We start from the raw sequence: 24,429 nt of genomic DNA on the forward strand, positions 1-24,429 counted from the left end.
GTTATATCCTTTTAGAGTAAGGATCAGACCTATGACTTTGTGGCATAACTTTTGCCAGGGCAACCATCAGCCCTGTACCCTTCATCATGGGCGTGTCACCAGAATCATCTCAGGCCTACTGTATGCAGCGTAAGCTTCCCAACAAGCCAACCATCAGGTGTCCAGTCACAAAGTGAGAAGTGTAAATGACCCAACAGCTTGCAAAGCAAAATCAGGGTCCCCTAAGAGGGCCTAACTAGGATTATCACGGTTCATAACTTTCATCCCTGTGACTTGTTAGAGGGGGTAAACAACACTAAACCTTGCCTACAATAACAGAGCTTCCAAGTAACTAAGATTCCATGTAACAAAAAACCTCTCTGCACATTTTAATTGAGTTATATCAATCCACTGTTACAGGCTGTTGACTTTAAAATATAATTTTGACAAAAAACAAGTCTGTTCAGTTGAATTTATTGTAACATTTCATAAAAACAGATATAGCTTATAGCTTATAGCCTTGGCCATTGACTTGCCACCATAACAGAGCCCTGCTTGTATCGAGCGTAAGCTTTCATACATGGCAACCAGAGAGGAACACACGTCATATTGATCTACCTATTTAGGATATGTTGTTTAATAGTCTGGCACCCCTGGGAAGTCTGGCTAAAGCAGCTGGATGAACAAATGATGGGTAAGCTCTTTCTGTGGAAGCACACCGCTTTTGACAGTTCGAAAGCTGTACACAGCTGTACCAAGCCACAGTCCCTCTCTATAGTACTTCAGAACACTCTTATTTTGATCACGTAAGGTTTGGCGACCTCTGGGTTGTCCAGCCAGACCCAAAAAAGTTTCTTGCTAAAGAAACGGATATCCTGTGTAAACAAGCTTCCCAACCACCCCCCTCATTTTTATCAGTCCAGGTCTTGGGTGTGGAACGTCATCGGTTTTTCCCTCACTAAGCCACCAATTGCTTGTCTCCTCTCATTTTTGGAACGTTCGAACACTTCTCATAGGGTCATTGAGTTGGATCCAGTGTTTTCTTTCAACAATTTCGAATTAGTGAATGTAGACTAAATTCCGTAGAAACGTACACCGAATACAGTCAAATCTGGTCCAGGCGCCAAGAACCCTGCATCTTCGCCACCAGAGTTATGCCCTTTATCCTTGACACGGTATGCTAGTTGTAAATGAAAGAAGCTGCGATCCATTGGCCAACATTGCTCTTTTCAGCCCCTACCCAACTTAGAGGGACCATTCTCATGCCAAAATTGTAGATTCTCTTGCTGTGCTCACAATGCTTTTTTCTGCCTTGTAACAGTGATGGTCTCACTTCTTTTAACACGGTCCTCTATTTGCAGTAACCTCACTCACTTGCACCAGGGATATACCTAAGGGGCATAGCTTAACACTTCTTTGGTAGCAAATAGCCTTTATTTTAACGCAAGGTCTATTCCAAAACCTGCAATAGAATTTTGGGACTTGATTACTCGCCAGTCACCAGACGTATGTTTCATCACTGAGACTTTGCTTAACTCTCAAGCACTCCCCTGCATTCCCATAGCACTTCCGGACAACTATAAATTTGCTAAGTTGGACAGAGAAGAAAGGCCAGGTGGGGGAGTAGCCATCGTTTTTCGGGACTCACTTTAGGTAATACTACTTAACTCAGTGCTCACCGATTGGGCAGAGATTGCGATATTTAAAATCAAACTCTAACACAGAGACTATTACTCCTTTCCAAATATCTATCGTCCCCCGGGCTCTAAGAAAGACTTCAGTTTCAAATTAGTAGAACTAATAGCACCTTATGTGCTGTCCACGCAAAATTTCTTCCTCATTGGAGATTTTAATTATCATGCAGAAATAGCATCTGATCCGGACGTTTTCAGCTTACTGTCCAATCTACAAATACCAAATTTTCACTTGATAGAAACAGGTCCTACTCACTTAGCGGGTCACACTTTGGATCCTCTGTTCGCCAACTCCCAGTTCATGCAAATGGATGTGCCTGAATCTCTGACTTGTGCAAAAACCACAGTTGATGGACAGAATGCAGAACAATGTCATACATTCACCCCAGTACAGAGATCTGGGCCTAAATCCATCGTTTTTTTGCACTCCACACCACCCCAGTTCAGACATGGCCATATGCAAATCAGTCTGACCCTGTGCCTCATGGGAACAGTCCAGCCCGATCTGCCAAGCCATGCCTTCCCTGGACTGGAAACAAGCTTCCGAGGACCGGTTTCTGGCATTCCAGCCGTCTTCAGCCCGGGTTGCTTGAATCCAGTGGCAAAGTGAGCAAGGGACTCACGTCTGAGCATACCCTACCACACTTATGGCGGCCAAAAGCGGTACAAAAGGGGTGGTGATAGACGGAGCATCTGAACCAATCAAACACTCACACCCAGTCAAAAGATCTGGGTTTAATCCATTACTGTTCTTTAGCCCACTCTGCCACCCCAGTTCAGACATGGCCATATGCAAATCAGTCTGACCCTGTGCCTCATGGGAACAGTCCAGCCCGATCTTCGAAGCCATGCCTTCCCTGGACCGGAAACAAGCTTCCGAGAACCGGTTTCTGGCATTCCAGCCGTCTTCAGCCCTACTTGCTTGAATCCAGTGGTGTGGAGTGCATGGGATCACTGTACTGGGGTGAATGTATGACATTGATCTGCATTCTGTCCATCAACTGTGGTTTTTGCATTTGAACCTCTGACTTGGACAGATCATTTCTTACTAAAATTCAAAATTCCTGTTAACTCCATCCCCACCATGGGCACTTCGTGTAAATGTGGGAGAGCAAGACGATGGAAGCAGGTTGACTACAGAAAACTCAGCCTTCTTTCAGGGCCCCGGAAATGGATAATATAACCAACATCAACTCGGCTTGGGCATTGTTTTCTGACTCCCTTGTGGGTGCACTTGATACAGTGGCCCCCCTATCGATTCCATACCCGCAAACCAACTCCACCTAATGCGCTCTGGTATGCAGCAGATCTGAAAACATTAAAACCAACCGTAAGAGACTGTAACATAAATGGAGGCTGACCAAGGACGCCCGTGACAAACACCCCTATAAGCTAACGTTAGGTGCATACATTGCTAAGGTTAAAATGGCACGAAGATCATACACCGTCAACTGAATTGAACAAGCAGAAAATTCTGCCAAAGAACTATTTAAGGTTGTAAAGGAGCATACCAACCCTCGCGCTTGAACCTCTGCCACGGTGGCCCTCCCAGACTTTCCGCGACACTCTAGCCTCCCATTTCAAAACTAAAATAGATATCTACCTCAACTTTCACAACAACACGTTGGCCTCATTCGTTACTTGTGCGGCAAACTTCAGGCGTCATTGGAAAATGTTGAACCCATTACACACATTCAACTGTCAGACCTCCTAGTTAAAACTTAATCTTGCTCCCTGGCTGGCCTGTGTCTCTCACATTACAGCCATGCTACCCTCTTCACTCGCACCTTCAGTTACATTTGTTATGAAACTTACCTTTGTCTTCAGCAACTGTCCCTTAGGCCTGGAAAGAGGCCTATGTCACACCCATTCTAAAAAATGCACCTAGATCCTACTGACCCAGCTAATTACGGTCTCATCTCTTCTCCCTTCAATCGGCAAAATGCTTGAATCTCACGTAAATAAACAGCGGTCCTCTTACTTGGAGGCGTATTCCTTGTTGGATGTCTCTATCAGGCTTTCACCCTCTACATAGCAGAGAAACAACCTTGTTAGCGGTAACAGACTCCTTCAGTCTTTATTTGGATGCCGGCAAGCCAGCTATGCTGGTTTTTCTCGATTTGTCAGCAGCATTTGACACTGTCTGATCCCATTTGGATTTAACATCTTCAGGCGAAAGGAATACACGGCACCCCCTTACATAGGCTTACTGACTTTGTGAAAGACTGTACTCAACTTATCGCTGTGGGCACTTTTCAGACTAAGACTCTGTTCCTGACCAAGGGAGTTCCTCGGGGCTCTGCCTTAAGTCCGACTCTCCAACATTTATGTCGCTCCCCTCGCTCGGTTAGTTAAAACTTGTGGCTTCGAGATACTTTCTTATGCAGATTATACGCCACTGGACATCTCCGTCGGGCAAGATATGGCAGATGTTAAACAGTGATTTAATTTAATTTAATTTAATTTGCGTGTTTATATAGCGCTAGAATCACTCCCGGGGGAGTATCTCCGCGCCTTGACCGCTGCGAAACCCTTCCTGGCTTCCCTGAGAGATGGTCCCTTAATGGGTATCTCCAGGGTGAGACCAGGCATCCCCGGCGGTCTGGTGGGGCCGTTAGTGAAGATGAGGCAAGCTAATGCCCAGAGTTGCCGAGTGTGATCGCTGATCAGAGTGGGCACCGAGGCGAGAGAATTATCGAGTCCGCTGACCCTGGTCCAGAAACTTGCCGCGCCGGGAATCGAACCCTGGTCCCGGGCCGTCCTCTGCTCTCGGGTCTGCCGCCTCTAACCAGTGAGCCACACTACCTCTACCTCACTCCTCCTGCATGTGAAAAATGGCCAACTGCATGTCCATAAACTGTCTACAATTAAATGGGGACAAGACTGAGATACTACTCTTTGGCAAAGCTCATCTTCACTGGTCTGAGGACGGGTGGCCTATGGAGATTGGCCCTGCCCCCTCTCTTAGTAGCACGGTAAAGAACTTGGGTATTTTCTTTTAGAACAAGCTATCAATAAAGGAACATGTGACATCACCATGTGGCAAATGTTTCACTGCAATGCGCCTTCTCAAGAGGATCTTTCAGGGGCTGCTACAGGCCTCTCGCAAGACCCTCGTTCAGGCCCTGATAATCAGCCGCCTGGACTATGAAAACACGCTCGTGGTAGCATTAAATGCATCTCTATATGCCAAGATGCAGGTGGTACAAAATACGGCACCCCTTGTCACTTTGCTCAAAGTCTTGCATTGGCTTCTGATAAAGACCAGAGCAATTTTCAAACTCCTCTGCCTGACGCATAAGGCTCTGGCAGTTAAGGGCCCCAAATACCTACAAGACACATTGGCACCTTACCGTCCAGACAAAAACCTTCGCTCAAGCAATCAGCTCCTTCTTTACCCTCGACACATCCGCACACCTAAGTACGGTGGATGGACTTTCACATACTTGGCCCCTCACCACTGGAATAAGCCATTGGGGTTAGTACTAACTTCATAGGCTTCAAAAAACAGCTTAAAACCTGGCTGTTCTAAATGACTACTCCTAACTTCTCTGCTACCTCGGCGATGAGATGCCCTTTTGGGGACGAGTCGTGCACTATACCAAATACTCATTAACAGAACCTCTTTGTCGACGCAGCCGATTTCACACTAGTGAAATGTATGCCATGAAGAAACTTCCCATCCTGGATCTATGCATTAACCTTGCTTGATGAGATGTTTATCCTGTCTCCTTTCTAAGTTGCCTAGCACAGGTCTTGGAAACCTAGGTATTCCAGAGGTTGGCAGAGGCCATTTTTGATGCATTATTGGGTCCTCTGGTCTCGTTTAGAGGTTCTAGAGCTCAGCAAAATTTTAGTATCTGTAGAGAAGACCTAGCCATTCCCCTCTGAAGCCAGGATATATTGAAGTATGATTCTCTAATTGTCACGATCTGTGGAAGACTGTACCCCTCGAGAATCCTGATCCAGGCAATCCTTCCAGCACTGGGCAGGTGTTCTTCTTGGTGATTTTTTATAGGATGGAGGAGATGGTGTTCTTGAAGATCCTTTTCTGATTTTGTTAGCTTGTGATCCAGTTTTCAAGCCTCTGTATCAGCAACAGGCTTGTCTACAACTTGCATATCATTCTGGTTCCTTGTGCATTGTGAGTATCTCACCCAAGGTGCACACAAAACAGTGATGGAAGGAATGCTTGAATTAATCTCAGCTACTGGTAATCACTTCGTACGAATCCCAATCCATTGTTACTTTACACACCATGCCACCTCAGTTTGGAACGCAGGAACGCAGCCATATGTAAATGTGTCTGGACCCTGCTCCATTAGGAACAGTCCAGTCCCACCTGCCAAACTAGGCCCTCCCCGAACCAGAACACAATAAACCCAGGACCAGTTTTGCCCTAGTTGTGGGCTCATCCGCCGGTTACAGCTGGCTCTCAGTGACAGTATGCACAGGACGCACGTCTGGGCATCCCCATCCCACCTAGAGTGACATACTAAGTATACAAAACAGTGATAGAAGGGATGCTTGAATTAATCTCAGCCACTGGTAATCTCTTGGCCGCATCCCGATCCATCGTTACTTTACACACCATGCCACCTCAGTTCAGACCCAGCTATATCTAAATCAGTCTTGACCCTGCTCCAGTGGGAACAGTCCAGCCCGAGCTGCCAAGCCAGGTCCTCCGTGATCTGGAACACAAGCAATCCAGGACTGGTTTTGCCCTGGCTGAAGAGCTCTAACTAGGGCAAAAATACCGGTCCTAGGTGTCTTGTGTTCTGGTTTCAGAATACCATACCATGCATGTGTGAACTAAATAGGTGTTGGTTGTAGCAGCTTACCTTTAAACAAAGTGTTGTCTGAAAAGTCTTGGAAAGCTGCTCAATTTGTGTTACTGAAGGTGTGCAGAAGCATAACATAAGTATTGTGTTGTGGAGGACAGATAAATCATGCTTAAGATCCTCATCGCACAACGGTAAGGGAGCGGTGGTGATGCGTATCAGCATGATTGAGGGGTGATCTGTTTGTGGGTGTATCGGATGTGCATGAGAATGTGATCGTTCTCCAGTTCTCATCCAGTGAGCAATAGCTCAGCCAATTTTGTACCGGTCTTCAACAGGAGACTTACTTTCTCAGAATGTCCTTACCTTGGAGTCAGTGTATAGGGGACTAGAATCCTTTGAATTGACCAGCTCCAGTCCTTAGTCTGATCCGCTGAGAGGCTGCGGTAGGGGTTACATATTATACTATGGTTATGTAAAGGAATGGCCATTGCCGGCAGAATGAAGCATCACGTGCCTCAGGTGTAGGTGAACAGCCTGGTCTTCAGTTTTTTGCCAATGGTCAGGCAAGTCAGGAAGGTTGCAAACGTTTCTTCTCTGGACAGAAAAGATTGTCACCAACTTGCGAGTGGCTCTGCACTGGTAGTTTGGTTGTTCGGTGAATCTTAAGACAACGACTCAGTTAAATGAGAAAGTACGTAGGTTTCTCAATAGGAATGCTATATCTTTGGTGGAGGATATTGGCAACTCTGAGCACTTATAAGGAAACTTGCAGACAGAGCAGGCGCCCAAGACCCAAGTAATGTAATTTGTGCTAGGATTAGCTTAGTCTTGAACAGTATTTTTGTCCATGTTAAAGCTGGTGAAGTGTGTATTCTGCACCACCCCAAGAAGAGGGAGTTGACCTATGCATAATGATGATGGTCGCCTGACCATAGTGAGGGAAGTCCAGGAAAGTAAAGATTTTACTGATTCCTGCTCGATAAAGTTTGGCCAAAGAAACTCCATAGTTGCTTCCTGTGATTACCAGCTGCTACTCCTTCGGAAATGCTAGTGTTTTATCTTCTCATTTGAAAGCATTATTAGTCTATGCCGACATTGTTTCCAGATTGTTTTGTGTATTTGTAGAGCGCTCTGCCACCCATGGGGGATCCTGGCTCATTGATTCGACCATGCTGTCAATCAGTTTTGTAGAGCACGCTAATCAGCTAGCGTGAGGATAGTCCGTTCGGAGACCCAGGTCTTGAGTCTGCTCCTGAACTCGGCGAAGGATGTTGATGTTCGGAGTTGGATGGGGAGTTCGTTCAAGGCTTTGTTTGCAAGGTGGATGAAGGCGCGACCTCCAGCTCGGGTGTGCTGAATGTGTAGGATGGTGGCAATGGCGGCAGACCGCAGGTTTCTGGTGGAAGGTCAGGCAGTTGTTGGGGTATTCTGGTCCAGCATTGTGGAGCGCTCTGTATGCGTGTGTGAGAAGTTTGAAGTGGCATCTCTTCGTGATGGGGAAGCAGTGCAGGCTACAGAGGTGGGGGGTGAGATGGGCTGGTTGTGGGCAGGTTCACAATGATTCCTGCTGCGGCGTTCTGGATGGTTTGGAGGTGATGGGGTGGGTGGTTGGTCCGTTATAGAGGGCGTTCCCATAGACTAGTCGACTGGTGATGAGGGTGTGGGTGACGATTCTCCTGGTGTCTGTGGGGATCCATCTGAAGACTTTCTGGATCATTCTAAGGGTGTTGAAGCAGGTGGAGGCAGTAGAGTTGACCTTGCGTCTCATGGAACATTCACTGTCTGATTCTGAGGTTGCGGCGTGGGTGGTGGGGATGGGCAGAGGACCACCAGGAGTCATCCCACAGTGAGGGGGTCTTCCGAAGAGGAGAACTTCTGTTTTGTCAGTTTTTGAGCTGGAGGCAGTTTCCAGTCACCGACTAAGGTCAAGGCATTCTGGAATCTTGATCTGGTGGAGTCGGTGTCTCTGAGGAGAGTATGAGCACTAATGCCTGGTACTTGGGTCTTGCTGCATAGTCTTGAACCTTAAAACAGTTCACTACAGTGCTAAATTTATTTAGTTATTAACTAAGTTTGAGGCCATTGACTGCGCACAAAACCTATTACATTGGCCCTAACTTCTTAGGGATAGACTGGTGAGATATGCTTGTAAATATCCTCTTCGATTGGGCTTTAAATGTCAACTGCTAGTGCCTAGATTGAAATATGTGAGCTTTGGTGGAAAGAGGCTTCTCAATTTCGGTCTCCTGCTATGGAACAGTCCACCTCTGAAGATTTGCTCTTAAGACGCCTCTGTTAATTGCTAGATCTGATGTGTTGATTACAGTCCTTGTCCCTAGAAGGCGGGAGCTTGGAAAAAAACGCTTTTGAGTTTTTTACGAAACATCGTTTCACCTTGACAGATCCTCAATTCCATGGGTAGGTTATTCCAGGCCTTCGCCGCGAGAAAACCAAAGCAACTACCTCCTGACCGGACCTTGCGAACCTTCGGCACTACCAGCTTAGCAGTGCTCCTAGATCTCAAATTCCGGGTAGGTCTATAAGCAGTGAATAGCGGACATAAGTATCTTGGCCCTTTTGTCATTGAGGATCCTGTGGCAAAAACACGGGGCCTTAAAAGTAATTCTAGCTTGTACCAGGAGCCAGTGTAGGCCCCTCAGAGCTGCCCTGCCCCCACTGACGCCCGCCTAGGGATATTCAGTATCACCCGTGCAGCTGCGTTTTGGATCTTCTGTAAAATGTTCAGATGACGTTTAGTAACTCCTAAATAGAGGACGTTACAGTAGTCCAGAAGGGACGTGACAAGGGTCTGCACAAGGTTCCTTTTGCCATCTACTGGTAGCATATCCAAAATTTTGCACAGCATTTTTAAAATGTTCCAGCCTCAGCTGATATCTGCTCGGCAAATGATAAGGAGTTGTCAAACCAGACTCAGATTTTTAACCTTTACTTTGGGAGTCAGTGTTGACCCCAATTCCTCCGGCCACCACAAGCGTGGCCACATGGAGGGTTGTTTGCCCACTACCATCACCTCCGTCTTTCCTGACTTCAATTGCAAGCAGCTAAGCTTCATCCAGTTTGCAAGATCACTCAGGCAAGCCTTAAAATTAAGTGCGGCCTCTACCTCCCTCTGCTCCAGTGTGACAATCAACTGAGTCTCATCCACATATGACACCAGTTTCACCCCGTGTTTCAGCACAATATCTGCCAGAGGGCGCAAATAAACATTAAATAGAGTTGGGCTCAGGGCCGAGCCCCGTGGTACCCCTTGAGACCGAGGGTACACCTCTGACTTGAACAGGCGTTGTAAGACCTGGACCTAGACTTGGGTTCCAGAGCGTGACTCTTCAGTATGGCTTTAGAGTTTGGTAGGCCTTCAGGAGTCATGGTAGTGGTGAATTTGTTGCTGTTTGAGTGGTATTAGGTTCCTGACGGCAGGAGATGAAATTCAACAATTAAAGAGACTGTTTCTCACTGATGCAAAGATCTATGATGGGTCTACTCGCTTCAGCCGCAGGTCACGCTACTGGTGGTGCTGACACATGAAGTCTCCCTCAAAGGTATAGGATGAAGAGAGGTATTGCTTGGCAGTCAAGCTTGACGGAGTGCGTACGGTTCGATCATAGCACAAAATGACACGAGGTGACCTGGCATGTATGTATCTGGCACATATGTCCACATAGGTGTTGATGGGGGCGGCAGGCATTCAAGAGTGGGGAATAGATTTCGCTGTAGCGCAGTCAATGAGTTCAAAGCAGATGATGATCTGTGAGTGGTGTTGGATTGCTGGAAAAACTCACAGGAAGGATCACAAGTTTGGGGTTGGATGGTTGAGGATTTGAGTCGGGCAAATTGATAAAAATGTACTTGTGTTCTAGGGTCACAAGCTACCAGAAAGTGGACACCAAGCATCAACATGTGGCTGCTTGCAACCTCCACCCCGGGCACCTTTGTCCAGTCTGTTTTAGAGGATGTTTCGATAGCCAGGAGAGCAAACTCTATGGATAATGGGGTCCCCATCATTTCCAAGCCAGGTCTCAGTAACAAAGTAGCTCATGTTTGTGATGAGAAGAAGATGGCTGCATTTCCTGGAAGGGAAACACATCCCGCTGTGCACGCCACTGGTTTATTTTATCGTATACATACAAATGGAGTGTTTGGATGTACACAATAAAATAAACCAGTTGAGAGCATAGTGGGGGACATTTATCCCTTTCAGGAAAACACAGCTATCCTTATATCGTGCCACGCCCTTGGTCAGAGGGCGATACACGCCTGCACCCAACCCACAGAGCGAAAGTGGACTCCTCTTTTATTACACTCTCCAGATCACCAAGTACGAGTGTGATTGTCTTTTCATGAGTATAGTCTGAATGGAAGAGGACCCTGGATGTTGTCCCTTTTGTCTTTTGTTCCTCGCCTGCCGTAGCTCATTTTAGTTTCTTATCCAACTATTGTTATCACTCTGTCTGCTTTTTGTCCCCTCTGTGGTCATCTTCTCACCTGTCCACTCCTTACTAGAGTCTCATCCAAGCACCATTTTGGACACTATACAGTGAATTAATATTGTTTTTAGTGCAAGAGATTTCAGTTGACCGTCTTGCTCTCCCCCCACAGCCCTCACCCTGTGAAGCCAATCAGTGCAGTGGTGTCGGAGAGCTCTGAGAAGAAGCAGCAGAAGTCCAGCCTGACGACCGCCTTCAGCAGCGGCCTGGAGAAGCTGAGGACGGCTACGACTAGCAGCGTTCAGCCCGTGGCGCCATCAGTGACGCAGAGCCATCCGCAGGATGGCTTAAAGGTAAGAACCACCTGTGCAAGAGTTCTCCAGATGTGTGCTTGAAACTGAGGAAATAGTGAAGAGAGGCTGCTGGGTGCAAAAGAATGTTAGTTCACATCTGCTGCCCGGTTACTCTTTCCAAACTGGGTCTTGTCACCAGTAGTGGAGCTTCTGCTGGGTTAGTTGGAATGGAAAGGCCTCCTTCTGAGATCTAAATGTAACTACATTCAGTGAGTGTGATGTTGGTCTGAGCTCAGAGCTTCAGGGAAAGTTAAAGGATGAAATGGGCAGTCTAAAAAGTGGCAGATTTAAGGCGAGTCAGGGGTAGCCTGTGGCGAGAGGTGGGGTTGAGAGACAACCAGTGGAGAGCGAAAGTTGGAGCGAAAGAGGCAGATAAAGGTAGGTCATTTAGGAGCACAGAGAAATGGCCATAAAGAATCTTATGTCTGTGACTGCTGTCCTGCAGACCCTAGTGTTGGCCTTAGGAGGAGGGTGTGCCTCGTCCTGGGTGTGATAGAGTGAGAGTGCCATAGAGGGAATCATCCAGTGAAGCCTGGGCAGACTGTGTACATAGGAGTGTTGCAGAAGGACATGGCTGCACAGTGGGTATATATATATATAGTTTGCTCACCCACTTGGAGTGTGCGTCACCCGTTCCTAGACCCACTGCCAAAGGTTCATGCACCAGTTGATCTAACCAGAGCTGCATCCTGAGACATGCTTGTTGATGCTCTATTCAGGTCCATGCCTCCTCTACTCTGCATGTTGCAGAGTCTCTGGAACATGTGCTGAGCTTTGGCTAGTCCAGTAGAGAGGTGTCTCCATCCCAGGTATTGACAGAAAAGATAGAGGTCCCTCCGCCTTTCTCCCAGGATGCCCATGTGATTTAGGGGCAGAAGGCACTCACGATGCATGCTCTTTGAGTATCTGAGCTGGTCACCTCTATATAGTGCAGGGCTCCTGATGTGTCATTACTGTCTCAGACTGTGCTATTGATTTCAGGCTTCCCAAGTTACTTATGACAAACGCCTGTTAAAAAAATCTCTTCGGCTTCCCATTTGGCCAAAAGTGTTGTGTAAAATTCTCAATATCTACACACATTTGTACGGTTCAGATTTTGAGCGACTGCTGTGGGCACCATGCCCCTTGCAGCGCTCTGCCTGCCTCAGGGATGGCACTATTGCAGATTTCTCATTTCTGATGCAGGAGTTTGGGGGTCAGCAGTTTTTATCCTGTGTCCATCCTTCGAAAACTCTAGTCCTGCTTCTGTCAGGCTTACTACTAATTAGGAGTGGACAAAAACATGTTTTATATTTTGAACTTTTGCCCACTTTTTGACAAAAAGTACACAATTTAAAGAAATTCACTTTGTGGAAGCTTGTTTGAAAATGGAAGGCGAGGTCACACCTTGTGACCAAGTCATACTCACCACCACCAAGTGACTAGTTTGAGGAAAACATGTCTCCTGCATAACATTAGGGAGAGCCAGTCTACAGCATGAAACCTTTTGCAAAATGTGTGAAATTTGCAGGCGTAGCAAAAATATCGCCCATGCCTGCTGTTGATCTTGGCAGGTTCTCTAAGCTTTGTAATACTTTCTTCTAAATAATCCTCCTTTAGACATCCTCTGGATCTTCGCTCGATCGGACCCTCAAGCGCCATGAAGCAGTCATGTGCATATGAGCACTATACAAGAAGTAAAAAAAAACTGACCTTGATAAATGAATGATCACACCAAGAGAAGAACCCTGGAGGCAAATTGGTCACACTGACACAAGCTGATAATCATAGGTGGCTTCTACTGCCTCCTCTGGTCTCAGAACTGACTTCTAAAAACATTTTTCAGTCTGCTCGTGGGCGCCGGTCCGCCGCCGGATGCTACTCCTAGACCACCTCACAGTGCCTAGTAAATGGGAAGGCTCCACCTTCATGTTACAGGTTGTAAGACCAGCACAGCTACCTCAGCGTTTCATACTGTTCAATAAATGGCGTAAGCCTAGAATAAGAGGGCTACTAGCACGCTGTTGCACCTCGTCTGGCAAATATAATGAACCTCCCACCCCTTGTACTGAAAAATGCAGTAGCAAGATACGTTCCCATCACACCCAAACTCATTTCATGGCAAAACATAAACCTGAGCAGTAGTTGTGGTCGCACAAACACTTTTTAGTTGCGGTTTTAATTCCAGCGAAATGTTCTGAATAATGCCCAAATATATAGTCTTCTCTTTAGAAGTAACCTTTCATCCTTATATAAGGATTAACCTATTATGACATGTTTCTGATCTTCTGCTTGGACTCCATAGAAATGTATAAAAGTGATCATTTCCCAGTGAGAAATGTCATTCCTTCAGTATTTGCTAGGGTCTGGATTTTTGGGGTGAGAAAGGAACACTGTGGAGGTTGTGTAGTGCTGCATGCCAAGGTAACCATTATGTGCAATGAAATGTAAATTCAGAAGACTAGTTCAGATCAGTTCTTAGAATGTGTGGAATACAACATTCTAGTCTGCTGCTGAGGCTAGAGCTGCTGTGAATAGAATAGAATATCTTTATTCGATTGTTTGCATATAACAATCATAAAAGAGCATTTCATACAAGTTAATCCATACAGTAATAAAAAAATAGGGAGAGTAGTATTACAACAAGACATTCACAAGCATATACACAATAATATGGTTAAAAAGAATAAAATACATTAGAAGTGGGAGTACAATCAGCAGCAGAGTTGGTTACCCTTCCATGCTTTTTCTATGTTTAACTGCGAGTTTTAGGAAACTACATACAAACATGGTACATTCACTATTTAGCATTTGAAGGTGACACAGTGCAGGTCTGGATTGTACAAAATTCAGGTGCTTAAGTAAAGGTTTTAAAAACAGGTTACGGGGGAGTGTATAAAACTGACAGAAAAATAAAAAGTGTGCCAGATCTTGCGGAGACTTATTGTCGCAGCCGCAAGCTGGCAACACTTGTCCTCCACTTGGTACAGCTAATAAAAAATGGAACATGTTAAATCGGAACCTGGTTAATAAAAACGGTCATAACCGGACATGGGCCAGGACAGGTAGGGTTCCATATATAAACAGGTTTTGGTTAAGGCATACTGTCTCACACTGCTTTTCTTGTATTCATTTTCCTCCCGTGTCATGCACCTGGACAGCATAAAAGTGTTCCTGACAAAGGTTACATCAGTTTTGGTTATTGTTTCGGGGGATAAAAATAGATCTGGTCGGCCTAATTCAAAAAGCCACATTCTTACGTATTTTAACCATGGGATCTTAAGTCTACCATCCCACTGTAGTGCCTCTTGAAGAATGTTTCTGGTAAGAGGTATGGCTGTGTTTAGCCAGCTATTCAGCCAGCATAACAAAGGATTCACTGCCAGCTTATCACTTAGATGTGGGATGCCAAGTTCCTCATGTACCGGGAAGTTGGCCGTCCCCCTGGGTAACCTTAGGACCTGTTTTAAGAAGTTATTCTCAGTAACTTCAAGGGCACCTAGTGATTCTGATCCCCATATTTCACTTCCATAACATGCAATTGCGGTGCTTTTAGCTTGATATAACTTCAAGACAGCAGCCACCGGACTATTGCCCATTTTTCTAGTGAAGTCCAGTATTGCCGCGTTGGCCCGAACTACCTCGCCCTTTTTCTTTTGTATTGCTGGTGCCCAAGTTAATTTGTGATCAAAAAGAACACCAAGGTACGAGAAGGTCTTTGTAGTGGGTATTTTATCTCCATTTACAAAGTGAGGATATATTATTTTGGGAGATACACCTGTCATCATTGTAAAGGATTTCGAGTTATTAATGCTCAGGCCACGGGAGTTCATGAAGTCATTAAAAGAATCTAGCAAGATCTGGAGACCGAGCGCCGTTCTGGATATTAAAACGGCGTCGTCCGCATATAATAGGACCGGTATGCCCTTCTTGCCAATATAAGGAAAATCTGTACCAGTTTTTAATAAGTGCTCCTCCAGCTCATTAATATAAAGATTAAAAAGAAAAGGGGCAAGGATGCACCCTTGTCTGACACCTCGGGTTATTCTAAAATCTCTGGTTACCTTCAAGTCATGGGTGTAACGGACGTTTGCTCTTGTGTCCGAGTGGAGGTCAACAAGAAGGTTGACCAGGTTTTGTTCCACCCCCATTTTTAACAGCACCTCCCATAGCCTGCCTCTGTCTACACAGTCAAACGCGGACGATAAATCCATAAAGGCCATATGGATCGTCCCTTTTCTTGCTAGGGTGTATTTACTGTTTATTAAATATAGATTCAGACATTGGGTTATCGTGGAGTGGCCTGGTCTGAACCCATATTGTATTGGAGACAGTATATTATTATCGTTGGCCCAGGCTGTTAATCTGTTTAGGATAATACCCCCCACCACCTTTGTGACTGAGTTAATCAGGGATATGGGTCTGTAACATGTAACACTACCACGATCACCCTTCTTAAAAACAGGGACAATGGTGGAGGACCCCCAGGCTTTTGGGCAACCAGACAAAGTTCCTGCATTTACAACTGCGGTGATGACTGGTGCCCATAAGGGAATGTTTGATTTGAATAGGTCGGGTGGTATACCATCGGGGCCAGGTGCTTTGTTACAGGTTAATCCTTGTATCCCCTTTTCTACCTCCCCCACTGTGAAACACAACACATTTTCATCAGAAGATTTAAAAACAAAGTCTGCTTGCGAATTATCACTTTTAAAAATTGTGCTGTAATGTGACGTCCACTCTTCCTCAGGTATATTGGTCCCGACAGTAGAGTTTAAGGGGACGTCAAACATAGGTTTGTTTACAATGCTCCAGAACTTGGAGCTATTACCCAGAATTGCAGGATCACATAGCTTCTCCCAAACACCGGCTTTTACTTCTTTTTTCCGGGCTGCCAGGACTGTCTTGTAATTAGATCGCAGTGACTTAATAAGGACAGGGTCTCTTGGGGTTGCCTTAAGTGCTTTTTTTAAGTCTCGTCCGGCCTTTGAGCAGGCTTGATCGAACCACCCTGGTTGGTGTTCATGATGTCCCTTTATTGGTACTGACAACATTTGGCCAATTTTCTCAACCACAGCAGCAAAGGCAATCAAAGTCGCTTCGGGCAAAGTAGATGGAGAAACACAAAGATCTAGGTCATTACCACAGCTAGTAGTAATTGAATCATACAAGGAATCGCTGTTAACCTTTGACCACTTCAGGCGACGATTTCCATTGATGGGTTTTAAGACACCGTGATCAGGTCGAGGCTTCCTGTGATCAAAAAGGTCACCTCCAATCCTGATCGACAAAGGGTTATGGTCGCTGAAGATGCTTGTTAGAATTTCAAAGTCAGTGGCTAAATCAACTAGATCTCTTGAGAGGAATATGTGGTCTATGTAGGAGCCTTTACCGTGGCCTTTGTACGTGGGGACGTTAAACTGGTGTGAGTCCTCCAGTGTGGTCATTGCGACGGTTAGATTCCTTCCATCTATTAAGTTATTGATACAGGTGCCTCGGGGCGAGTGATCAAAATGAAAGCCAGACCTCCTGTTGCAGCCTAAGAGGCCAATAGGTGTCGTTTCAGGGTTGCCACAGGGGTAAGCGTTAAAGTCTCCAGCGATAATGATATTTCGAGGTAGACTATCCGCTTTTGTTTCTAAAAGGTTTTGTAATTTGAGAATGTTACACTCCTTATTTGATAACACGGCATTGTAAAAATTAATAAGTGTCAGTGCCTTTTTTCCATTCCTGAGCACTAAGATTTGAATCTGTTTGTTGTCCGATGCTCTGTTTATGACCTGGCAGCTGAGTGCAAGGCTTATGTAAGTTGCCAGGCCCCCTTTGGATCTTCCGCTATTTGATGGGGTTGCTGGTAGGAAGAAACTTTGAAAGCCCTCAATGTGTGCATTTTCATCTGTTAGCCAGGTTTCTTGAAAACATAGAATGGTATAATTTTTTACATAGGCTAACCACACTGGATCATTAACCTTAACGGCTAGGCCGGCTATGTTCCAAGATAAAAGATGTGTGGATCGTTGTTCAGTGAGGCCCGAGCCTGCTATCTGGGCCTGATCTGCGGGAGGAGAGATTGCTTGAACCCCATGATCCATTATTAAGTGTTCTTGCGATACATTACTAATGGTTAGAGGGTTTTTTACTCCACTGGGCACTATGCGTTGGGTTAAGTTGGTGGAACCTGAGTGGCTGCGCCCACTCACGTTCAATGTGTTTTCTTGGAGTTGTACTGAAGGAGCTGCCCTAGGCGCTTCACTGGCCTCCGGGGAGGAAACACTTATGCACTCTGGACAGGTGCTTGATACTCTATAAAGGGGAGCTACCTTAGTTGGGGGCTCAACAGGAATAGAGTAGGAGGATAGAGATACGATTTGTCAATCGATCTCATCTAAGTAGTCGATATTATCAAAAGCATCAAACCTATTAGAAATAGGTACCCCATATTGTGTGTCTAAGTATTGGGGATGTGAGAAAAGCTGCTGCTGGGGACGAGTAAAAAGCTCGCTTCTCTCCTGATATCTACTAGGATGGTTACTAGGTCTGCTCTGCCATGGCTGTTCATGCCTATAGTCGATATGATTTGTTTGAGTATATGGACCAATAGGCAGAGTATAGGCCCCTGATTGATTATCAACTATTGGCTCAAGCAGCCCCTCCTGTCCGTAGGTTGACTGCACTTGTGTACGACAATGACCATGGTTATTTGGATAAAAGTAACTTAAGGCCATGGTACGGATCAAGCTATTTGTCACACCGCTTTTCCAGCTACTTATAAAACTGGCAGCACGACTATCCCCAAGGGTTACCACTATACAATCACCCTCGGTCGATTTAAATCTGTTTCCCACCCAGTCTACTCTTCTTACCTGTGCAATATGACCATTAATATGTTTAGGGATCGGTCTATGAGTTGTGAGCCAATGGCTCACCTTATTTTTTAAGTCCCCATGTGATTCTACCCTGTCCCCCGTTAATTTAGGTACACCAATCATTACAATGGTGTACGGGCTAGATTCAGGCGGGAGGTTAACATGAAGTGGACTCTTTACTACCACCGATTTTGTCGTGGTAGCTCCTAATTGTTTTGAAGATATGCCCTGTTTGGGGTTTTTAGTTGGTCTCGTTTGTTCTACCTGGGTAGTTGCTATTTTGATTGGGGAACTTTCAGCGGCCCATTCACAATCTTCTGTCTCTGCATCATGTAAGGTTTGAGAGCTACTTGGTATGGCTACCACTGGGTGGGATATGATGGTACCTCTATCTTGAGTTGTCGCTGGGGTGGTTAGAGGAGTCTTTAGCTGATTTTGCTTACTAGCAAGGGTGGGGGTAGCTATGGCTTTTTTTACCCTGGGGTTTTTATTGCTAATCAAAGTAAGGGAATTACTGGCTGGTGTGAAGGTAGAAATTGGTTGTGATACCTTCAATGTTTTAAGCAAGGTGGATGTTGCGTCATTTTGGGCCCTTTCAAACTTCCCTAAGGCAATCTCAATGTTAAGGACTCTCTCACTGATAGGTAACAGAAGGGACTTAATCAAGCTTTCGAGGTCACTCAGAAGTGATTTTGTATTTATCGTTATATAATCAGCCCTGGCTGTGGTGTGTATAGACGTGTTTATGGGTACTGTCGTCTCTTTATTCAAGAACAGGTCTGGGTCTTGACTGCTTATGAAAGGACATAAGGTCGCCTTCTCTGGGGCAGGTTTAGCCAGTCTAAATGTAGACCAAATGTCTTTAGCTAAGCTGAGGTGTTTGGCCTTGAGGTGAGATTTTTGTTTTTTTACAATAGATGACTTGGGTTTGCCTCGTGTGCCAGTAGTCCTGGTTTTGCTCTTTATCAAGCGACTGATTTTAGTAACCGGTTTCGTCGTTGTAGATGTAAAACCACCCGAGGAAGGGGCTACTGAGTGTAAGTGAGCTATAGGTGACATATGGGTGCTACTGCTGTTTTCACCGGTAGGTGCGAGACTGTTGTTCCTACTGTTGCCTGAGGGTGAGATAAGCAAGGCTGTTTGCGTGTTGTCTCTTGTTTGGGGACTAGGAAGCCCTGTAAATGACAACGTTAGAATAGACTCCTCAGAGTTTATAGTGTTATCCAGAATGTTTATGTTACCTGTGGTGTGTAAAGAGAGGTCGGGGAAACATAAATCTGGGGTAAGTGAGAGGCGTCTTTCGGAGTCCTGAATTGCATCCGCCACGACATTGATCGTTTTTTGTAGCATTAAGTCTATGGCGGTTATTGTGGAAAGAGGGCTGTTGGTGACATCTTTCAGTCTGGTAGCTGATCTTGTGGTCACCGGGGTATTTCGACTTTTACTCATCCTCGCAAAGTTATTTTCAACTGTAGGCAATATTGCTGATAGAAGAGGTAATAGCTTACGAGTGCAGATGATTTAAATTGGCATTGGGCGTTTACCTTGGTAGATGACAGCTAGGCAGGATCTCAGGGGGGTGGCCCCGTCCCGGACTCCTCGGTCCCCGGAGGGCCACAGAGGGCCCGCCCTTTGCCCGGGCTTCGCTCCGGGCGTCCCGCTCGCGTCCCGCGAGACGGGGTTGATGTGGTTTTTATGCGCCGCTTGGCGCTCTGTGGTGACGCTGGACCCCAGTGAGGGCTGCTGGGTGATGTAGTCCTCAGCCCCTCGCCGGTCTCCTCCAGGCGGCCCCGCTCTTCGTTGGCTCACAGGCGGACGGCGGCTGGAGACAGGCGGGCGGGTCCAGGCTGCGTGGAGCTATTCCCTCGGTCCCTGGCAATTCCTCTTGGTCAGTTAGGGTGCTGCTTTACTCCTGCAAAACGGGTCGCCCACTCGACCGGGTTGATGTGGTTTTTATGCGCCGCTTGGCGCTCTGTGGTGACGCTGGACCCCAGTGAGGGCTGCTGGGTGATGTAGTCCTCAGCCCTTCGCCGGTCTCCTCCAGGCGGCCCCGCTCTTCGTTGGCTCACAGGCGGACGGCGGCTGGAGACAGGCGGGCGGGTCCAGGCTGCGTGGAGCTATTCCCTCGGTCCCTGGCAATTCCTCTTGGTCAGTTAGGGTGCTGCTTTACTCCTGCAAAACGGGTCGCTTGTGAAAGAGCTCCATACACACCTCTGCAGTCTGGGACTCCAAGAAGGGAGAGGTCTGTCCACCTCTGGTGCAGCCAGAGGCAGAAGGGTTGCAATGCTGCTGGCACCCTCAAGCGCCATGAAGCACTGAGGGTAGTGTTCTTAAAACAATAGGGAGAAAGAAAGACCAGCATTGAAATAGGAGTAGAGGGTCTATGCAGGTTATTATTACCTTGAGCTGCTGAATTGTTTCAGGGGAGCTCTCCACATTGCAAAGAGCTGATCATATTCGAATACTAGACAGAGGATAAAAGGTTGATTGAAGAGAAAACATAAGCCTGTGTTAGCTGCGTTTTGTTTTCAACCTATTTGTCTAGAAAGTGTTTTAGTCGTTGTCCTTTTAGTCCAATATAAAGTAGGAATGAATGTTACTATCCTGCTAGTATTAGTCAGCCAGCAAAGTGAACTAGCAGGTTAATCACCCTTCTGGCACCTGGTGTGAATTGATTGATAGTTTTGTCCAAACCCCCCCTTGGAGCCCTTCATACGTTTAGAGTCCGCAGCAGCGTCCTGGCTGTACGTTTCTTCCTTCAGTTTACTCAGTGATCATTGAAGTCTGCCAGAGGTGCTGCATCTTTTTACTTTTCGGTTTATCAGGGCTAGGTTCTGATTAGTGCGGCCCAGTGGCGGCTCGCAGTGGGAGTGCTGTGGGGCGGGGGAGGGGCAGGGTGGAGGGGCAGGGTGGAGGGGTAGTGGAGTCTGACTTACGAGTAAAGTAAGTACATCAATAAAACTATTCCCCCACAGCACTCCCACTGCGAGCCGCCACTGGTGAGTCCACCCAAAGTGTACCCCCTTTCTGACTACTCAACATCTCGATCCATACTTAACTGGAAACCAAGGAGACCTGCACAGCAGCGAAAGTAGACCTCTCGCCAGGGGTGGAACATCTGTTGTGTGGTTCCTCTTTCCAACCGGGTCTTCTCATCAGTAGTGGAGCATCTGCCGCTTGGTTACTCTATCCAGGTAGAGAGCTGACCTGCTTGGATGTAGAGCTGGGGAGTGCTTTCAGCAGTAATCAACCGGATGACCAAGACCTGCACAAGGCGGGTTGACTGTTAGGAGGGTAGCTTGACTCATCGGCTCATCTTACCTCACTTAGATGTTCGTTGCGCTACCAGAGGATCGGTCAGTAGCTGCTTTAGTTCCAAGTATCTGTATCCCTTGAAATGTCACTCACTTGAGTGTCCGACCTCACAAAAGACTAATGACCGTATGAGTTCCAATGATCCCAGGCAAGTGCAGGGGTAAACAGCCATTTCAACGAGTTTTTTAGTTTGCGATACTATTACAAAGCATGCATTACCACGCATGCGTTGTACATCGCGAAGCCATTACTACGCTTTTTTTTAGAACGCATGGTCATTTACCACGCATGCCTTTGCAATGAATTTCATTGTAAAGGTATGTATCGTAAATGACCATGCTTTCTAAAAAAAAGAAATGTAGACGATCCACGTCGTTGTAAGGAAACAGAGGCTGTTCCGTTTCCTCATAACGACGTGAACCGCCTCTCTGGGACGACGTGAATCAGAAACCAAGAGGAGAGCGAGGTAAGGGAGATTGAGCATCGGGAGGGGGTTACTTTTTTAGCTTTTACGGGGGTCGGGGGGTTGTGCTGGGGGTAGTGTTTTAGGATTTAGGGTAGTGTTGTGGTGTATGTGTAGTGTAGGGTAGTGTTAGGGTTTCGGGTAGTGTAGGGGAGTTGTGATGGGTAGTGTAAATGTAGTGAGAGAACTGTCACTTACCTTAGAAACTTTTACCACGACTATACCTTTACCACGCATGTTTTGCATTGTAATGGCATGCGTGGTAAAGGCATAGTCTGGGTAAAAGTTTGCATTGTAATGTTATCTCGTCGTAATTGACAATGTGTACTAATACCTGCGTTGTAATGGCACACGTTGTATTGGTACGCGTTTTAACGAGTGCTATTCAAGTGTAGGCCCACACAATAGGCCGCGTGGTCTGTGTCATAAAAAATCTAATTATTAATACATAGGCTTAATTCAGAGCACACACTCTACATCCAGCTCCTCCTCTTGAGAAGCTGCAGCCAAGTCCAGACTTACTCGTGCAACACAAGGGGCAAATGCTGCATCCAGAACCCAAGTCATTAAACTTTGCAGTTTAACAACTGAGATCTTAAATGTTGGGTATTTCCAGCTCCCAGATAGGTGCATGAAAATCCTTTTTTAATTCAAGGAGATCTTATTAATTTTACGTACAACACAAAACGTGCGACGTATTATGTGTACATCACGTCATTCATGTAACCAATACTAGAAGACAACAAGTGGTGGAATAGACAGAATATTACAATCGGTTAAATGCAAAGGGAGACAAGAAATAGATTCAGCGACCAGGCATGCAGAAGGCCTTAATTACCGATAACTTTGATCTAGCATGTACAATTGATGAACTTGGTAGGATCGTGTCTTGTCCATATGCTGAGTTGTACTTTCCTCAGTAATGTTTTGCTGGGGTACAAGCTGAATGTGACCGGACGTCATGCACAGCGTATTATCCATGAATTAGCTGAAAGACCAAATTCTAGCAAGGGTCGAATTCTGAACAGTACAAGGCCCGCAGAATAAAGTTAGAAAAAAGAGAAAGAAAACGGAGAGTGCAGAGGTACAGAAGGAGGAGCAATAGAGAGGAGGTAGGGTAGAGCTCGGTGCCAAAGAACTAGAGGTAGTGTATTAAAGTCAAATCAAAAAGGGCGGAAGCCTTCAATTAGTTTCCGTGGAAGGTCTCCAAGGGCAGTGGGGGAGTAAGGTGATATGGAGCGTGATCATTTTGGTCTAGCAGCTCAAGGGGGTTTAAAAACCTTAGTGTTAGCGTCAAGCGCCTTCCATAGTTTCCTGTGTCTGGGCTTCCAGGGGGGAGGTATTTAAGACAATATTATCTGCTCCTCTTAAAAGGTGCATGAAAATCCGAAGGGAAGCTAGACGACCTGCCACCTAAGCATGTTAATCTGCCAAATGGAAGCACGTTGTACATTTCTGTAGTGCTTGCAACATACAACCATTAAACGTTACAATACAAAAAATTGTTTCTATGTGTTGCACAATATGACAAAGAGGGAAATTGGAAAAAGAAATACCTCAATCCCCTATATATAACTTAGCAAGAAACCAAAAGAGGTATCTCACTATCTATACCAAGGCAAGCTGATTGCTCACCCCGGGCAGGAAAAGGGAGAGGGATGAACCTCCTATTATTCAAATAAGAGGGAACACTCCAGTTTTTTTTATTTAGCAGACTCTCACCCACAGAGTGCCATGCTTCCGCATCTTTTTCTCACCCAGTACATATACCTAGTGCCGGTTGGGCTCCACCCTACTTCTTTTAGGTGGGGTGGGGGGACTTCATATAATAGTCTGCAAGTTTATTCAAACAAGGTCACTTGATGAGAAAAACAGGGAATTAAAAATGTCTAGGGTTGCTAAATCTGTTTTAAAAAAATATATATTTTTAATAGGAGGCAGCCCTGACATGCTTAAAAACAAGAGATGGGGCTTCTTGGAGACATCATTGAGCTCCCTGCCCAATGGTCAACAGGTTTCTTGTAAGGCTGCGATTTCAAGGGCAGAGACTAAAATGCAGGCATTTACCAAAAGATCCCTTATACATAAAGAGCAGGGGGGTGGAGGACTCTATCATCGTGGCCACTGCCAAGAAAAGAGCAAATGCTCTGATGTCTACGGGCCCCCCAGAGAAGGACTAAAGCAATGGAGATGGTGGGACTGAAGATAGAGCGCGAGTGCCACTCCTCATAAGATATGGGCACCGACAGTGGAATGAAATTGAGGAGGCGATACAATACGACCTGAACAAAAAGAGCAAAACCATCATCTGAGAGAGCAAGGTTATTGCTAATATCTACCTTAGGTCAGCCCTGGATGCCGCAGCCATGGCGAGCAGACCTCTTTCTATGGGTGCTATCCATTGGAGACGCACCTTGGTATGAGTCTTGGGGTTTAAACATAAAAAATCTGTTATGGTGCAAACATAGTCATGCTATGAATAATCTTTCTAGTTTCTCGTAAACACATGTGCATTAAGGTGTCGGGTGGTGCCTGGCACTTTCATTGTATA

General features: G+C 46.0%; 1 protein-coding gene across 1 annotated transcript in view; it reads left to right on the forward strand.

Moving 5' to 3' along the window:
- RAB11FIP5 (RAB11 family interacting protein 5) overlaps window positions 1-24,429 on the forward strand; it is a 308,395-nt gene that overhangs the window by 259,797 nt on the left and 24,169 nt on the right. Inside the window, exon 5 of the mRNA XM_086960102.1 lies at window positions 11,075-11,255. Within this exon, the coding sequence (XP_086816228.1) occupies window positions 11,075-11,255 (181 nt within the window). The remainder of the gene's footprint in view (window positions 1-11,074; window positions 11,256-24,429) is intronic.

The sequence above is a fragment of the Lissotriton vulgaris genome, chromosome 3_1, assembly GCF_964263255.1.
Source record: "Lissotriton vulgaris chromosome 3_1, aLisVul1.2, whole genome shotgun sequence".
Taxonomy (NCBI): Eukaryota; Metazoa; Chordata; class Amphibia; order Caudata; family Salamandridae; genus Lissotriton; species Lissotriton vulgaris.